We start from the raw sequence: 17375 nt of genomic DNA, 5'->3' as shown, positions 1-17375 counted from the left end.
TCCTGCTGATTGTATCAGAACCTTGTCTTGGCTGACATCAGTTTATTAGTGAATAGAATCTCCAAGAGGCAGTTTCTGAAGTGAGTGGAAGGGGTTATTTCATATACAGCCTTCTGGCTTGCAAGTAGGTGTCTTTCTGTGTAAAACAAAAGGGGGGAGCAAAGTTGCCCTAAGCAGGCTTAGCAAGCATTGAGCAGTAAGAACTAGTTTTCTGGGTCAGCTGCATATCAACTACATTGCCTTTGCAGCTTAGAAACTTTGTTGTTTTGCACCAGAACATTGAAAGTAATCCTGCTTCTGATCCAGAGGTCCTGTGTGTGAAGTCAGAGAGTTGCCATGATTCTGCATGAAATACCCGAGGTCCTTTTACTTCTTGAGGTGTGTCCTGGTCACTGCAAAGAGAGCCTGGATGATTGGGTACTTGCAAATGGTGCATGTTTTATGAAATCAGTCCCACCTTAATTTTGAGGTGACATTTGTCAGGCTGCCAGTAGTAGTGGAAATACTCTGATATAATCATTAAAAAGACTCAGAAACATTTCTGTTCTTGAGAAGAGGTGAGAAGAAGCAGAAAGGTTTGGTACCTACAGCAATGAAATATTTCATGCTCAGACACAGTATAAACAGTGTATGCAAGTCAACTAAGTTTAGTGGAAAACAAGTCTTACCGAACAAACTTGATCTTGATGCTTGAAATTCCATGCTGGATTGCCAAAGGCATTAGTCATTTGTTGCAGTGAGATGTTGGATGGGGCTTGAGCAACCTGGTTGAGTTGAAGATGTCTCTGTCCATGGTGGGGGTTGGAGTAATGACCTTTAAAAGTCCCTTCTAACCCAAAGTGTCCTGTGATTCTGTGTTCTGATGTCATGGGCAGAAAAGCAGTGCATGAACCAGTAAAACTCATTGTCTGTTACCTTACTATTCAGTGCTAGCATCCTGTTTTGGATGAGGGGTTAGCATGTGCCTGAGGGAAGAATGGTGAACTTGCACTGTTCAGTTGCTTTGTTAATAACATGTGGCTAAAAGAAAGGCAAGAGCTCAGGAGGGCATGGATGGAGGGGCAGTGGGTGCTGAGAAGTCAGTGCAGCAGGTTGATCTAGATGGTTTAGCATGCAGTATTCCCTGGAAAACACTGCTGCTCAGCATCAGTCAGAGGGTGTCTGACTCCCTTCTGGCACTGGCTGTGTGCTGGGCCCGAGGCAGAGCCCAGGTGTCTGACTAACCACACACAGGTCCTGCACACAGCTCTGTGCGTAAAGCCGTGAGCGCATCGGCTCATTGCCTCTGGAACATGTTCACACCAGGAAAGGGAGAAGTGCACTGAATGCCTGTGGAGACATTCTGGAGACCTGGGGAATGGGCCACCAGTCCAAGTTCTTGTCAGGAGCCATGTGATTCACTGACACAACCATGGGTGTATTTATGTGGAAGACAACTGTACTATATACTGCAGAGGTGAGGAGGGAGACTAGAACTTGCAAAAACTGCAGTTCAGGAGGAGTCGTGGAGTGAAGGAATATGAGTGAATGTTCCAAATAGGTTTGATACAGGAATATAAATACTGTTGAGTAGAACTAAGACATCTGTGCAGTTTGGTGTAGTCAGTGCATGGGTACAGGGGCCAGACATGCTAGTGCTTACAAAGGAGGTAAGCTAAAAAAATTCTGGGGTAAAAATCCCTTTACGTCAAACTAGACCCACCCTACTGCAAGAAGATCTTGAAAGTGCATTGAACCTCATCTTGAAGAGGAAGTTTGAAATGGTTAGTGACAGGATTTACAAATACCTGCTTAAAGAATAGGTGACAGTCAGGGTTCAGTGACTGCAATCTTTTAGATTAGATACCTGGATTTTTAGTGGTGGATAATGAGTGGACCCTTAGAATTATTTGTTTTTCAGTACTTAGTCTTCTACACTATTCTTTTTTCCCCCGAAATAAAACTTATAATTTAGCAAGAAGCTGTTGTTTTTATTCCAGAAAAGAACGATTCAGGGTAAGAATCAGAAAACATCTTTACTGTTCTGAATTTACTAAACCTAATGTTTCAGGAGAACTTTCTCTCATTGCCGTTTATTCAGGCTAGCCCCTGAATCCTTTCTGTGATCTGCTGTTGTTCTACAAAGTCTTTTTAAATGTACTGGTTGAGTTAATTGGCCAAAGCATGGGAACCTTTCACTGGTGAGAGCTAAAGCGACTAGGAAATGTCTTTATTCTTTCTTTTTGGATGGATTTTCATAACCTTTGCTCCCAGCTGCATTTGGAAGAAAAATCTGAGAGTTCTTTTATATCTTTGAGTCATTATACATAGTTTTTTTAAATTATTTGGCATCTGTTTTTTGTGCAGTGTTTCTGGTTTTGTGTCTTGTCATTGTTTCCTCCGGGTGCTCCTTAAGTCATGGGATGGAAATGCTCACCATGGATTGTATGGTTTATGCCTACTGCTTTGCTTCTCTGTTTCTCTTCTCTAAAGCAATTCCTAAGTGCCACAGTTCCTAAGTGCTGCTTGCCAAGCAGGGAGCACAGGCCCGAGGGTGCCAGACTCTTTCAGAGGAGCAGAACAGCCAGTGTCAGTATTCCTCACACTTCAGCTGCATTCAGACTTGTTTAATCCTTTTTGCTTTCTCAAACTACTTTCTTGTATGTTTTGACAGGAGGCTGGAGCCCACAGAAAAACCCCTTCAGATTGTGTATGACTACTTGGCTGGGTTGGGTTTTAATGATCCTGTCAGAATGCAGGAAGAGGCAGCAAACTCTGATCTCAGCTGTATGATTCGCTTTTACACTGGTAAGAAACTGTGTGTGTACACTGTCACTGTTCTGTAGCTGTAACTGTGAGCTAGAACTCAGCTGAAGCCTGAGTCATCGGCCTGGTGACTTTATAGAGGGCTACATCAAGCACCTGAACTACCAGTAAGTATTTCTTAAAATAAAACATTTTCAAGATCAATAGAAAAAAAACACTGTAGTTCTTCTATGGCTCAAAAAAAGACAGGTCCACAGGAAGGCACAAGTTTGCTCTGTTTGCTTTAGTTTTCAGTGTTGCAACAGATGCCTTAGAGCTCCCAGTGGGATCAGAAACATATTGCACTTTGGTCTAGATGTGCCTGAAGATTGTATTTCCAAAAGGGCCTGGTCAAATACCTCCACAGCCTGTAAGTGAAGGTGCCAGGTGGTTAACAATAATGCAGGCTGCCATCACAAACTCAGGGCATTAGATTGCAGAAGTGAGGCTGCTGAGAGTAGCCTGTTCAGTCGGCTGGGGCAGGATACTGTGTGCACTAGGAGCCACGGACTGATAGTCACAGGCCCATGGACATATGGTAGTAGCAGTCAGAAAGGGAGCTCACTGAAGTCAAGAGGAAATGTAAAAGAAATAAGGGGGTGGAAAGCTGATAATGAAATTATTTCATTAGTTTTAAATACTTCACCTGTGTATGTTTATGCATTTCAGAAAAAAAATTCAAAGTGTTTTTAATGGAAAATTGTTCTTATTCATGGGTCTGGGCAGCCAGGCTAAGCTGCTAGGGACCATTTGTTTATTCAGTGTCAAAAAATGCATTCATTCAGCTTCTTCATCCCATTACCTGAGACAAACCCCTTCTGTCTAGGAGCTGCGTGCAGAATAGGCAAAACAGTGTGGGAGTATAGCAGAGATGTGTGACATGGGTAGTCTGGATTTATGGGGCAAGGAGGAGGGAGTCAGAAGTTACTTCAGCTGGAAGGATGAGAGGCATCAAGCATACACTATGGTGAACTTTTAAGAGAAAAATTCAGCAATTCATTTTGCATATGTCAGGCAGGAACGGCTGAGGATTCAGGAACAGCAGCTCCATGGAAGCAAGAAGGTAGAAATTGGAATTGGGTGGTTTCAGTCAGCGTGGGAGGCTGGTCCTGCTTAGAAAGAGGCTGTGAAGAAAGAAGTATAAGGGTTGAAGAGTGTTTAGAAGACCTGTTTTAGGAAATTAGAAGCAAATGCAGACAAAGTGATTCTCAAAGGTGTGTGGGGGAGGAATTGGAAGAAATGCTATGGAGGATATGATAATTTTGCACAACCTGCAGCTGAGAACATGAGGGAGGAAGTAATGCATTTTTAGCCAGAGAAATGTTACTTAGATTCATGGCATCACAGAACGGTTTGGGTTGGAAGGAACCCTAGAGTTCATCCAGTACCACCCCCTGCCATGGGCAGGGACACCTTCCACTAGCCCAGGTTGTGCCAAGCCCCATCCAACCTGGCCTGGAACACTTCCAGGCATGGAGCAGCCACAGCTGCTCTAAGCAACCTGTGTCCGTGCCTTACAACCCTCACAGCAAACCTATCTGTGTTCTATCTAAATCTACCCGTTTTCAGTTTAAAACTGCCCCTTGTTCAGTCACTGCAGGCCTTGGTGAAAAGTCTCTCTTGTGCCTTTCTTATAAGCTTCCTTTTTATATGGAAAAGCTGCAAGAAAGTCTTCCCAGAGCCTTCTCTTCTCCAGGGTAAACAAACCCAACTCCCTCTGCTTGTCTCCATAGAAGAGGTGTTCCAGCCATCTAACTTTTTCCATGCCCTCCTCTGGACCTGCTGTAGGACATAGATGTCATAGTTTTGGAGCAGATAGGGAAACAGGAGGATTGGTGTAGTTGCTCAGTAAGTCTTGGAACAGTGCTGCTGTGGCAGTCAGTAGGATGCCACTTTCGGTCCCATAATAGTGTTTTCTTACAAGTCTGGGACTGGTCTTTCAGCTTGGTGAAATCTAAGCAATTTTTTATGTGGGTGCTTGAAATCATTCTTCTGGGTCACTTGCTGGAGGGGGCTGACAATCAGACTGTAATCTGGAATGTGCATTCCACAGAATCCCACACAAAAAGCTTGTGTTTCTTTGCCTATTAGTTGGTGGAGCCACTGCTGTTATCTCACTAATCACATCCACTGGGATCTCATGACATCCATATTGCCATTTCATTCCTAGGAAAATGGATCTCCTGTGCAGGTCACCTGACCTTGGTTTTATGACCAAACCGGCTTTCAGAAGGATTTGGACTACTTTCTTCCCTTTCTCAAAAACCTCTTCTGTTGTGTTGCCCCACATGATATCAGGAATGGATTGCAGGTGTTCCAGAGGTTTCAGTGCAGTCTGGATCAGTCCCTGGCAAATGGTGGGGCCGTGCTCACGCCCCTGGAGTGGTCGATCCCTCCAAGTGGGAGCAAACAGTGGCCTGCAGCCTGCCACTGGAGAGGTTGAGAAGAACACATTAGCAGTGTGTCTGTGGCACCACTGGGCTCTCTTTGACTCCAGTTCCCGCTGGAGTTCCATAATGTCCAGTACAGCAGCACTTGACCGCAGCATGGCACCAGTCAGGTCTGAGCAGCCGCAGTGTTTGGGTGTTAGCCACAGATAGTTGCTTCATCCTAAACAAGACCTGAACCGCATTCGTGGTTCCTTGCAATGAGGCCCCGCGGGTCTCAGCATCCCAGGGATATTCAGAGCTGTCCGAGTCCTCACGCGCGGTCGTGCTTCGCCTGGAGGAGAGGAATTGGCTCCCGGTCCAGCAGGCAGTGTCGTTGCTGGTACTCCCCGCGGGTGGCACCAGAGCACGGGCGATGCTCACAGCGGTGCCGAGGCACAGCCCTTGCTCTGCCGGGAGAAACCACCCCCGGCCCCGGCGAAACGCCACGGTCATCATCAGGGAATGAACTCCAGCGGCTGATTGCCCAGGCCTTCCTTGAGAGCCCAGTAGGAGCCACTTTTTTTTGGTGGTTTCTGTGATTTTAGCTGACTTAAGGAGAGTTTGAAATTGCTTTTCTGATGCATCTGAATGAAGGATATTTGTTAAGTGTGTAGGTTTGCCCTCGTCTGTAATTACCTGTAGACCAAAAACACACTGCATGGCAACCATTCCCACACTCTTCTGGGAGGCTCACGGTGCTGCTGGTCAGCCATTCCTGCACTGACTGAGGAAGTTGCTTGTCCTCTGCAGGGCAAGAGTTTTTTTTAAATGCAGTTTGTCTACTTGGTCCTTAAAACAGCTGGTTTTGCATGTTTACAGCTGTGTTGTTATTTGTACTCACAGATGAGAACAAAGAACATATGGAAAGTAACTGCTAGTGTCCCCTTTTTCTTCAGAAAAGCCTTGTCAGGTGGAGCAGTTGGATCGCATCCTGCTCTCCGGAGTGTATAACGTACGCAAAGGAAAGACTCAGCTGCACAAGTGGGCAGAGCGCTCTGTCACCCTCTGTGGTACCTGCCTCATTGTGTCCTCGGTGAAGGACAGCCACGCAGGGAAAATGCACATCTTGCCTCTCGTTGGAGGGAAGGTAAGGCCATTTTTGGTTAGCTCCCTGTAGCTTGGGAAGGAAGAAAGAATTGTAATGATGGGAATCATCCACAAGAGGTTAGTATAGGCTTTTGCAGGAATTTACTGTGTTAACTGCAGAACCCCTTTCTACTTGCTTTGTTTAGGTAGTATTCTGAATACTGATAAAGCAAAGAGACATTAGTTTTGTTCTCACATTAGTAGCCAATGTGGTGAATGGCCACTCTGGAAATTATTACTTCTTGGATGTACTTCAGCAGAAAAATGTCAAGCAAGATTTTTTTCTGGGTTTTTCTCCAGTGACTTTACAGCTGTGTTTCCAGCAAAATCTGGTGTTACTGGTGGTTGGTGATACTTCACCTTAGACTTCAGGCAGGCTGTAATTGCTGGGACTTAGGCAGACCATTGCTGTCAACCCTCCCGTTGCAGGTAGAAGAGATGAAGCGTCGGCAGTACACCCTTGCCTTCACATCCGCAGGGGCACAAGCTCAGACGTACCACGTTTCCTTTGAGACGCTGACGGAGTGCCAGCGCTGGCACCGGCAGGCGTCCACGGTGAGACCCTGGGCATGGTGGGTACAGGGGTAGGAAGGGTTTTCTGAGGCAGGCGTGGTCTGCAGACAGAGGTGAAGCTAGGATGCTGAAGAAAGTACACAGTACCCTTTCCAGCTTTCTTTATTTCCTTTGTGCTCTGGACTACAAAGATTTTCTTTCAGCCTTCTCTTCTCCCCTGCCTGTACGGCAATGTCGAGCCGTAGTTCTGTGTTGTTTTAACCCTTGCTGCACCTATGAGAGTGACTTATCACTGGTCATTAGAGCAAACCGCGGGGACTGGCTGACTTTACAGCCATAGAAACCTGAAAATTGCATGTTGCCATACTTGAACCTGCCTGAATTGTGAGCTGGGCGTTCACAGGACTGCCCTGATAGGTTTAAGTCACACAGACATCAAGGTCAACAAGGGACATGTACATCAGAACTGCTTTATTCCACGTTAGAATGGAATAGCTTATGCTGAGCTATACTTTGACTTCATAGGTATGGTTATATATATAATCCATATTTATATGGGTGTATAAGCACCAAAGACCTTGAAACAAAACATACTTAATGAGATCTGATATTTGCAGAGACTTTATGAAGTGCAAGAACATAATTTATGAAGCCTGTTCATAACAGGTTATGTTTCCAATTTTATACTCTCAACAAGCTAACAAAAGAAAGCAGTAGCTAGAAGTACAGAAGCAGCTAGGCCAGGTAGAGGTTCATTCTATAGACCTCAAAGGACTGACCTGGAAAATCAACTGCTTCCTTTTGCTACTTGCACCTTTGGAAGGTACTCAGAGATTGTCCTTTCTCAGCAGTTTCCTTAGCCACAGATCTGTTTTTCTCCCTTAGGCTGGCTCTCTAACAGCCTAGCCTTTAGGCAGTGCCCAGTGCACATACAGAGCAGGGCTTTATGTGAGTTCTGGTTGGTATCCAGCTATGCATCCTTGTCGGGCCTTGCAAAGCAATAGTAGCACATGGCATAGACTCATACTGCATGGACTCTACCTGGTGGGTGCAAGGGGTTGTTGCAAATCATTTGCTGCTTGCATTCTTTGACTTTCCATTAGTCTTCCAGAGAAAAACTGGTGCACAGCTGCAGCTCTTCCTCCTTGTTTTCAGGTTGTGTCTATGCGACTTAGCATGGTTGATCTTTCATGCTACAGCCTTGAGGAAGTACCTGAGCACCTCTTCTACAGTCAAGATATCACCTACCTCAACCTACGACACAATTTTATGAGATCAAGTGGAGCAGGGAGTCTTGACTCTCTTTGCAGGTCTGCAAAGAATTATTTTTCTTCTACATTTGGAGTTCTTAACATGTGTATCCAGGGATGAAGTATTGCCACTTCTCTCAGGAATGGTAAAAAGATTGATCTTCAGGAAGATGAGAGGGTTGGAAGCAGAACTGGTCAGCAAAGGCAGGCATAAGCTTTCAGCAGTTTATGGTATTCATGAGCTCCCTTCCACAGATTCTGTGCTCATTCTGGCCTGACATGAGCCTTGTGGGGTGATGTGCCACTTGTGTGGACAAGATGCAATAGTAATATAAGGCTGTTGGCTAAACAGAGAGCATTTTGGGGTATAAAATGAAAGGTGAGGGAAAGCATAATGCTGCTATTGTGAGTGTTTGCAGGAAGAAGTTCAGATCTGAAAAAGCCTGTTTTGCCAAGTTCTTAATGTGCATTTGGAATTGGCAGAGGGCCTGTGAGACTCCAGCTTTGCTTTGGAAACTTGTGATGATCTGCTTGTGAGAGAGTAGCAGTTGTGTGATGGTATGGAAGCATGATGTAGTCATCTTAGGTAAGTGAAGGAGTCTTACAAAAATCTTCTAAAATTAATTCTTTTAGAGGGAGATAAGTCTGTCGATATCTGCGCTAGCCATGCTAAACAGAGTTCAAGTTGTTGCTCCCTGAATCTCGGAAGCCGATAGGAAGCTGTAGTGATACTGTCCATTGGCTCTGCTTGGAACATGTTGTGCCTTAAGAAAAATGTATTGGGAGAAACTTTGCAAAACTGCATTTTGGGGTTTGCTTTTGGTTTTTGTTGTTGTTGAGGTTTGGTTTTCTTGTGGTGGGGAGAGGGGAGACTGTTTTTCTTTTGTTTGTCTCTAGGGGCCTATTATGGTGTTATTTCATTTTTCTTCCTACAGAGTAATGAGTTACTCAGGTATCCATGAGGGTATACAGGGAAAAAATTGCTCAACTATGGGAATTCTTTGCAGTTTCAGTGAGAGACAGAGTCTAGTCTGGTTTTGTTTTAATTCCAAACTTGTTTCAATGTTTTCTAACTGCTGAATTGTAATAGATTCTGTTATGGGAAAAGCTACTTAAAGTAATTTAAGATTTTGCTTTCTACTTCTCTCTTCAAATACATTGTATGATGTTGAAAACTATATCAGACCTTTATTTTCTAAAATGCAATGTCCTTGGTTCACAGGATCAGCAAAGGGGCTTGAAATTTCTTTTGACCTTGCATGTAGTCAACAAGAGATCTGACATGTCAGAAACTCGACTCTTTTCCTGGCAGTGACTATGTCTGATGAAGCTGAAATCCTCAAACAAACAAAAGCCATAAAAGAAGCCCTCACTTCACACAATCTTGAATAAACAGGTAGCATTAGGTAGCCCACATAAGGCTGCTCATTGCCTTTTGAAAAGATTTTCTTTCTGAGGTTTCTAGGATGTTTCTCAGGTCACATCCCACAAGAAGACCCTTGCTCACTTGCAGTAGGTGCTATCAGTGTCTTGAGACTGTCAACTCCCAACAGCAGAATTTTTGGCGATGATCACATCTCTGAGGAACTGTTTGAAGCTCTAGGAGACTAATTAGCTATAACTACAATAATGGAGCAAAAATGATTAACTAAAAGGAAAATGTTAAGGAAGAGGCATTAAATAATCCTACCTGTTTTGTTACCTCTCCTAGCTCATTTTTCACGTAACATACTGCCTTTCTAGTGCCTCCCTTTTCTGAAGAGCATTCTCAGATCTGATCTTCAGTGATGTGTGTGTGTACATCACTCTCTATAACTACCTGAAGAAATGTTTCCCTGTTAGGGTGTTCAGGCAGTGGAATATTGCCCGGGGAGGTGGTGGAATCACCATCCCTGAAGTGTTTAAAAGATGTAGGGATATAGTTTAGGGGTTACAGCAGTGGCAGGTTAATGATTGGACTCTATGGTCTTAGAGGTCTCTTCCAACATTAATCATTCTATGATCCATATGCACAGCTCTTATCACCATTCCAGCTAGCTGATACAGAGTTGTCCTGGGGTGCTTTGGTGGCAGAACAGAATATTTGCTAAACGGGGAATATTTCAGGGCAGCATCAGTTTGGGCTGCTGAACAGAGAATGGTCATCCCAGGGAAGATTTGTTGCTGTGTTTCCATATCTCTGTGCTGTCATCTCAGTATGCCCTGTGAGAACACAGACCAAAATTTAAGGAGCCACAAGGATTTCATGATCTTTATTGACTGTAATATCTGGTTCATGTATACAGCTTGAATGACAGTTGCATTTGCATTCCATTCCTACATCCCTGCATGAGCACACTGGGGCAAAGGAGAAGAAACAGAAGAACTCAAAAGGCTTTTGAGTACTGTCCTCCCCATCGAGTATGAAAGCCTGCTCAGGGAGTCTCAGACCAAGCTGTGTCATGTGCCAGTTTCCCTTCAGCTTCTGGAAACATTAATGCCCCTTTTGTATTTGCTTCGATATTGTTGCCGAGGGATGTATTCTAAACACTGGTTGTGCCTGTGTGTATAGTGCTGTGTCTCTCAGGGCAGCTCCTCACCAGCTAATGAGGGAGAAACACTGCTTGGTGTTAAGGACAGGTGCTGTAGCAAAAGCCATCGCAGAGCTCCAGCAGTTTCATTAAAGTGTTTGCTGACTTCAAAACCCGAGGACTGTGATCTGTCCTAAATCTCTTAAAGCTGAACTACTTGATGAGGAAGTTCAAATCTGTAGGCTTATTCTCATTGTTGCCTTTATTCTTTCCTGATACTGTGGTGCAGTTCTGTGTGCAAGGTCCTGATTTTTTAATCGTTGTTAGATCTTTGTGTAATGCAATGTGTCCCTTTGAGGAAGGCTTTTACCAACACAGCATCTTTCTCTTTGTCTTTCAGCTGCAGTACAAGAGAGTCTGTGGCTGCAGCAAACATAAAATGCGTATGCCCTTATTTATATGACAGGGTGCTCAAAGCAAACAATCCGTGTCCAAGTTTCAGCTATGCTCCCTCTTTCAAAAGAGCAACTACCCCCAAGATTGTAAAGCAAAATGGAGAAATATAATGTACAGTTCCTACACAGTCCATACCAAATATTTTGAATCTGAAAAAAGGGTCACTAAAAGAAGAGAAGGGCTTCAAAACCATTCAGTCTTATACTTCAGGACATCTCAAGCTAAAAGTAATATTCTCCCTCAAGCTAATTAACCTTGGGTTTGTTACCTATATGAAAACATTTGCTTCAAAATAAGAGTTACTTAGCAATGCCTTGAGCAGGTGGATGAACTGCATGTTTCCAAGAAGTAGTTCTCTGGTACATGAAATTTGCAGTTGTCTCACGAAAGTGGGTTATTAATTTCTTCCACTGAATTAATTTCTGGTGGTTCCAGTTTGGGATGAGGAGGTTTTTACTTTTCTTTCCTGTAGAAAGAGGTAGGAACTCTTGGAGAAGAAACTCCTGTAGTTACCCTAGTCCCATGCTAAGGTCCTCTTCTCTATTTGGCCCCAGCGCAGTGATTGAAGGAGCTGGAATAGGCAACCATTTGTTAAGGACAGGAGGTGGGAGTGTTCATGGGACTGTGTATCTGGGGTACAGTTTGCTGAGCAGGGGTCACTGTAGACACGGAATCTTGTTCAAGGACCTCTGGGTGCAGGTCTCGGGGCTTCCCAGCATGAAGTGAGCACTTCCCTTGTTTTCACTTTCACAGCTCTGCTCGGGTTTCTGTTGTGCCCAGCTCGAAAAGGGGATTCCTCCCTTTTGGTTTGTTCTGAGAATAGTCCCAGTGAATGTTTTCAGCTCTTCTTTTCCTAAGCTGCATAGTTGTAGACTTCTACTCTAGTTAATTCTTTGAAGTTAAATGTTTTGAACTGGATCTTTTAGTCTCCTTAATCTTAGTAACAGTCACTAGGAGGAAGCCTGTCAAGAGTTAGGGTAGAAGGTCATTATCAGTTTCTGCAGTAAAACCAGGGCATTTGGTCACTTTCAGCCTGGGGACTGAGAAAAATATCAGTCACTTAAACTCAAATTTATGCAGGAAGTCCCATAATGAATTAGCTGACTGTATCACCAGTGTACAAAGATCTAAGAATTCTTTATGTATGTTTGTTTTGTATGTTTGTGCTTTATGGAGGTTTGTGCGTTAACTTGTGTTCTTGCCAATAGGTTTTCTCAGTTGAAGAGTCTGAACCTGTCTCATAACAGACTGGGAGAGTTTCCTGTATCACTGTGTGAGATCTCAACCCTGACAGAGCTTAATATTTCCTGTAATGGACTTCGTTACTTGCCAAGTCAGATTGGCAAACTGTTGAAGTGAGTATGTTCCCTTCACCTGTGGTCATAAACATCCTTGGTGCCTCAGTTGAGCACTGTTGACGTGCAGGTGCTGCCTCTGAAAGGGTGAGTGCTAGGGCAGCCTGTTCTGTCCACGAAGACTGAATGATTTGACTCCAGCAGAAAGTGAGGAACCAAGATGTGCAATCCCTTTAGCACTGCTATTAAAACATTACAGCTGCTGGTGTGAAGATGAGGAAACGTGATGCAGATGAAGCATTGAAGACAATTGTATTGTTTCTTAAATGAGTCAGTGTGCATTTTTCTGCAGCTGCAGAGTTATGTGACTTTCTTAATTTGTTCATTGTTTGTATTTAACATTTTCAGTACTGATGCAGTTTCTATTGAAGTTTAAATTCATTACAGGAAACTTTTCTGTGGTAACTTCTCACAGGGGTCTAGTGATTTTTGTCAGCATTGGTATGTTTTGATAGCATTCTACAGAATTGGTTGCTTTTTTTGTTGGAGGATTTTAACAGGGAAATACTTGGGCAATCTGAAAATTTTGTCTTGAAGTGTTTGCTGGAGTAAAAACCTTGTCCATTTTCCCCAGTAGCTACCCTGAATGCCTAAAAGCTTAATCTTGGGTTAATTGAATTGCAAGACTATTATTACACTTGTTTAGATAAGCATTGATATTGAGCTGTCAGTTCACTGGTGCCTGCCCTTCCTCCAGCTTCTGTCTTTAAAATAGGAGTGTCTACAGCCACACTGGATGTGAGCAAGTCATTTCCAGAGTGAGCTTTTAGCCATATGCAAACTGTGAAGAAAAAGTGTGGTGAATGGAGAAAAAGAAAAATGGCTCCACTCTGTATGGTGCAAGCAAAGCAAAGCTTTATTGTTATACTCCTACTTACATACTACACAGATAAGGATCTGACTATGCAGCCAAATAGGATGTTCTCATTAGTGAGAGGTGTTCCTGGTCAACAGACACACCACGCACACTGCCCATGTTTGGGTTTTGATGAAAGCCATGCCTCAGCTTAGGAACCCCTCGCATGGCCAGTCAGGATCCTGTTACCTACTTTACAGCTTTCCTGTTCAGCTTCAGTAGCTCGTTATCTGCTTTGTGGCCTTCACTGTTCAGCTTCAAGGGCTTGCACGCTGAAGTCACATCCACAAAAAGCTGTGTGCAGGCTCAGACCTTTCAGAGGTTTGCAGCTTAGTTATGGGTCCAGTCATCTTGATGACCCCTGGAGCCCTTATAAGAACTTTTTGTGGCCTCAGATGGCATTTTACCACCACCTAACACTGTTCAGAAAGTTCTCTGTTGGTACATAATCATAATAAGGGAATTGTATATTGGGGATCTGAGTCTCAAAAGCCATGCAGACTTTGAAACTATTCATCTCACAACAGAAAGCTATCCTGTTCTTTTCTGAGTGTCTGAAGGGACAACTGCAGTGTGAAAATCTGCTACCAGAGCATTAGTGTGGTAGTAATTGTGATTAAACTGTACCATTTGTAGAAAACCAAGTAATTAAGAGAATTTATGACCTAAGCACTGATTTTTATTTTGCTTGTGTTAGCTTACAGTCTTTGGCACAATTCGAAGTTTACCTCCAAAATAATTTAAGAACTGTTTGGTATTGCATGTATGCAGTTCCAAGCCTATGTGTAATAAAAGTTCTTCAGTAACTTTTTGTGTATAAGAATAAAATTGCCTGTTAAGTGCCTCTACAAAATAGCCACACTGAGACCAGCTAGCTATATGAGAAAATGCACTGAAAATGCTAAATGTGATGTTCACTGCTCTTTGCTGAATTATTTTCTTTCTCTTTGTCACTGCTGCAGTCTCCAGACCTTCTGGCTTGATGGCAATTTCCTCACATCCTTACCGGAAGAGCTGGGAAACCTGCAGCAGCTCAGCTCTCTTGGGCTTTCCTTCAATAACTTCTGTGAACTGCCAGCGATTTGTGAGAAACTCGTTGCCTTAGACAAACTAGCCCTGGCAGGGAACATAATTATTTTCTTTCTCTTTGTCACTGCTGCAGTCTCCAGACCTTCTGGCTTGATGGCAATTTCCTCACATCCTTACCGGAAGAGCTGGGAAACCTGCAGCAGCTCAGCTCTCTTGGGCTTTCCTTCAATAACTTCTGTGAACTGCCAGCGATTTGTGAGAAACTCGTTGCCTTAGACAAACTAGCCCTGGCAGGGAACATGCTAGAAACTCTTGGCAGTGCTTGTATGAGTCACATCAAAAGTGTGGACCTGAGGTAAGAGGGGGAACTTGCAGGTGTCTGTAAAGCAGATTGCTGCTTTCCATTTCCAGCGGAGGAGCTGTGTACCTTCTAGTATGTTTTGCAATAAACTAGGTGCAGATTTCTGTTACTGATTCTTTAGCTTTTAGGGAGTTCTGTTTCTAAGGGTGTGCAGAATGCACTTGGAGAGGCAAGGTGAACTGAGCAGTGCCTGACACTGCTGAATGTGACCCAGCACTCTAGTTTCCTCTTGTGATATGCTGTTACCGTGAGCTTTGGTAGCACTTTGATCTCTCCTTCCCTTTTTTTGCCTCTTTGCCCTAGAGATGTGATCCTGATTCTCCAGGCTTCCAACTGCAGAGCTCTCAGAAAGGGACAGAGAGCTTTTTGTCCGTGGCAAGGCAGTCTAGTATCTGTTCTCTGCGTTAGCTACCTGTGTCAGTGCAAAGTAGCTGTCCCTTAGCCTGGCTTCTGTTTTATAGACTGAATCTTTCTTCAAAATCAATTAAAAATTAGGGAATGAGTAAAGTGGTTACACATAGTAGTGTAGACAAAGGAAATGTTTTTGTTTGTATTCACTGCCTGATATTTACCATTGTTTCCCACACATTTCACTGTGCTCACCTTTGGTGTTAGCCTTCACCAGAACTCTTCCTTTCCTCTTCCTTCTTTCTTACTGATGTCAAGTGTTCAGTGTCCTATTTTCTGACTTTTTAACTCATCTCTGAGTGTTTAGGCTGAACAACCTGAAGAGAGCAACAGCTGACACTCTGGAAGGGAACAAATCTGTGACTTACATGGATTTGCGAGACAATCAGATGACAGATCTGGATCTGAGCTCCTTGGGCAGCCTGGAACAGCTGCACTGTGAGCGGAATAAGCTGAGAGAGCTGACACTGAGTGGCTTCTCCCTTCGGGCCCTCTATGCCAACAGCAACTGTATGTCTCTTTTCCTGCCTTCTTCCTTCAAGCCCTGGGAGCAAAGGAAAATAGCCTTTTGCCCTCTACTCTGATGCTACTGTGGTGTGACTGTATGTGGAGGGTCCTCTGTGTAGTTAGCTCGTAGGGATCACATCTGCATGTGTGTGCATGGGCTGTGAAACAGGGTGGGGGTTGTGGTGTTGAGTTACTGTCCAAGGAGTTCATCTTCCAGTGAGATCTGTTTGGGAGCCTACAAAGAAAAGTACAGTTCTCCCTTGTTCTGGTGCCCCACATGGCAGATGGAGAAATGGGATAGTGAGACACTGTAGTGCCATATGGCAGATGTATGAAGTGTGAACTCTGTGTTAGGAAGGATCAGTGGAGACCTTGAGTCTCCATAAAGAAAGACTATGAGTATCACTTGATAGCTAAGCTACTTCTCTGTGCTATTTTCCCTTTGAAGCTCTGCAATCATAATTATTTGCTTTACTTCATCAGGTCTGACAGCTGTCAATATTTATCCTGTTCCTGGTCGACTGACATGTCTAGAACTCTCTCAGTAAGTGACCATACCCCACAGAATTTAAAGCAAGTGTCTGAACCCCTTTGCTGTTTTCTGAGAAGTTTTCTGGAGGTTTTAAACTTTTAAAAGAATTGAGAGCAATTAAACACAATAGAACTGCAAAGCCCAGCACTAAAGAATGGTGAAAGTGTACCAGACCAGTAGTCCCTCTGAACCAGTATGACATGGTCAGGTGACTGGCTGTCCTTCAGCCATAGGCTGTGATCAGAAAAAAATAACAAGCAGGGACCACTGAACTTGTGACAGCTTACTGAGCTGAATGATGGGGATCTGTGGACTAAACATTTAGAGTAGCTGCCAGTGATCTCTGCTGTCGGTTTCATTGTCTTCATCTGCCCTTGGAGCAGCATTGTGGTCCCTGTAAGACAGGATACCTTCCCAAGTCATGCACCCAGCTCAGTTTGCTTTACACAGCTAGCCATGAGATAAATTCCATGTGACTAACTCAGATGCTGTTGTTCATTTTTTGCCTGGTTTTGGTTTTGCTGTCACTAAACATGCAGCATTCAAACAGGGTCTGTTCCATATGGAGTGCTGATGTCTAGCTTTTCCTACTTGCTTTTCTCAGCAATCAACTACAGTATATCCCAGACTGGGCCTGTGAAGCAAAGAAACTGGAAGTTTTGGATGTGAGCTACAACTTCCTTGTGGAGCTTCCATCGAGGTCAGCAAACCTTCTTAAACAGAGCTGAGCTTTATTCTACAGTGGGCTGACTGGGGACAGAGAAGCAGTGCTATTCCAGTTGCTTTACTCCTTGTTGTACAGAGATATAATCCTCTTTATCTATGCAGCATCAAAAATACTCTGTATTCAAAGTGTTGAAAAGACCCAACTTCTAGGTCAGCCTCTTGAACAAAAGGGGCCAGGTAATTCCAGCCTGTGCTTTCAGCTGCTACTGCAGCTATTTGTGCCTGAAGTAGAACATGCTGCTGTGAGTTTGTATTTCTATAGTATCTGTGAACACAGGTTGTAGGTGAGACCCTAATACATTTTGCATTGTCCCCCAGATTTCATCTGTTACCTTTGATAGGGACAGAGCTGATCTCAGGTAGCTTTCACAGCACACCATCAGCCACTCCTTTCTCCCCATTTCAGTTTCTGGAGAAATGCAGTAAGGAGAGCCAAGAACTAATATAATTTTGCAGATATTTGTAATTACTTCCCCAAGGTACCAGGGATACCCTGGGGAGAAGCAAAGCACAAATATTCTTAGCCTAACAAGGGTGTTTGGTGGGGGTGTGATTGTGATGAATGACAGTGTC

General features: G+C 43.8%; 1 protein-coding gene across 1 annotated transcript in view; it reads left to right on the top strand.

Annotated features, from left to right (window-relative positions):
- The window catches only part of PHLPP2 (PH domain and leucine rich repeat protein phosphatase 2), a gene marked incomplete at its 5' end in the record, with an annotated part of 29005 nt that overhangs the window by 3927 nt on the left and 7703 nt on the right, over positions 1-17375 (top strand). The window contains 9 exon segments of the mRNA XM_009077501.1: positions 2654-2787; positions 6110-6300; positions 6729-6854; positions 7968-8122; positions 12237-12383; positions 14402-14623; positions 15345-15547; positions 16028-16088; positions 16681-16776. Of these exon segments, the coding sequence (XP_009075749.1) occupies positions 2654-2787; positions 6110-6300; positions 6729-6854; positions 7968-8122; positions 12237-12383; positions 14402-14623; positions 15345-15547; positions 16028-16088; positions 16681-16776 (1335 nt within the window).

This window comes from Acanthisitta chloris, unplaced genomic scaffold (assembly GCF_000695815.1).
Source record: "Acanthisitta chloris isolate BGI_N310 unplaced genomic scaffold, ASM69581v1 scaffold15366, whole genome shotgun sequence".
In the NCBI taxonomy this organism is placed as follows: Eukaryota; Metazoa; Chordata; class Aves; order Passeriformes; family Acanthisittidae; genus Acanthisitta; species Acanthisitta chloris.
The sequence above is the reverse complement of the archived record's forward strand: the minus strand, read 5'-3'. Positions and strand labels throughout refer to the sequence as shown.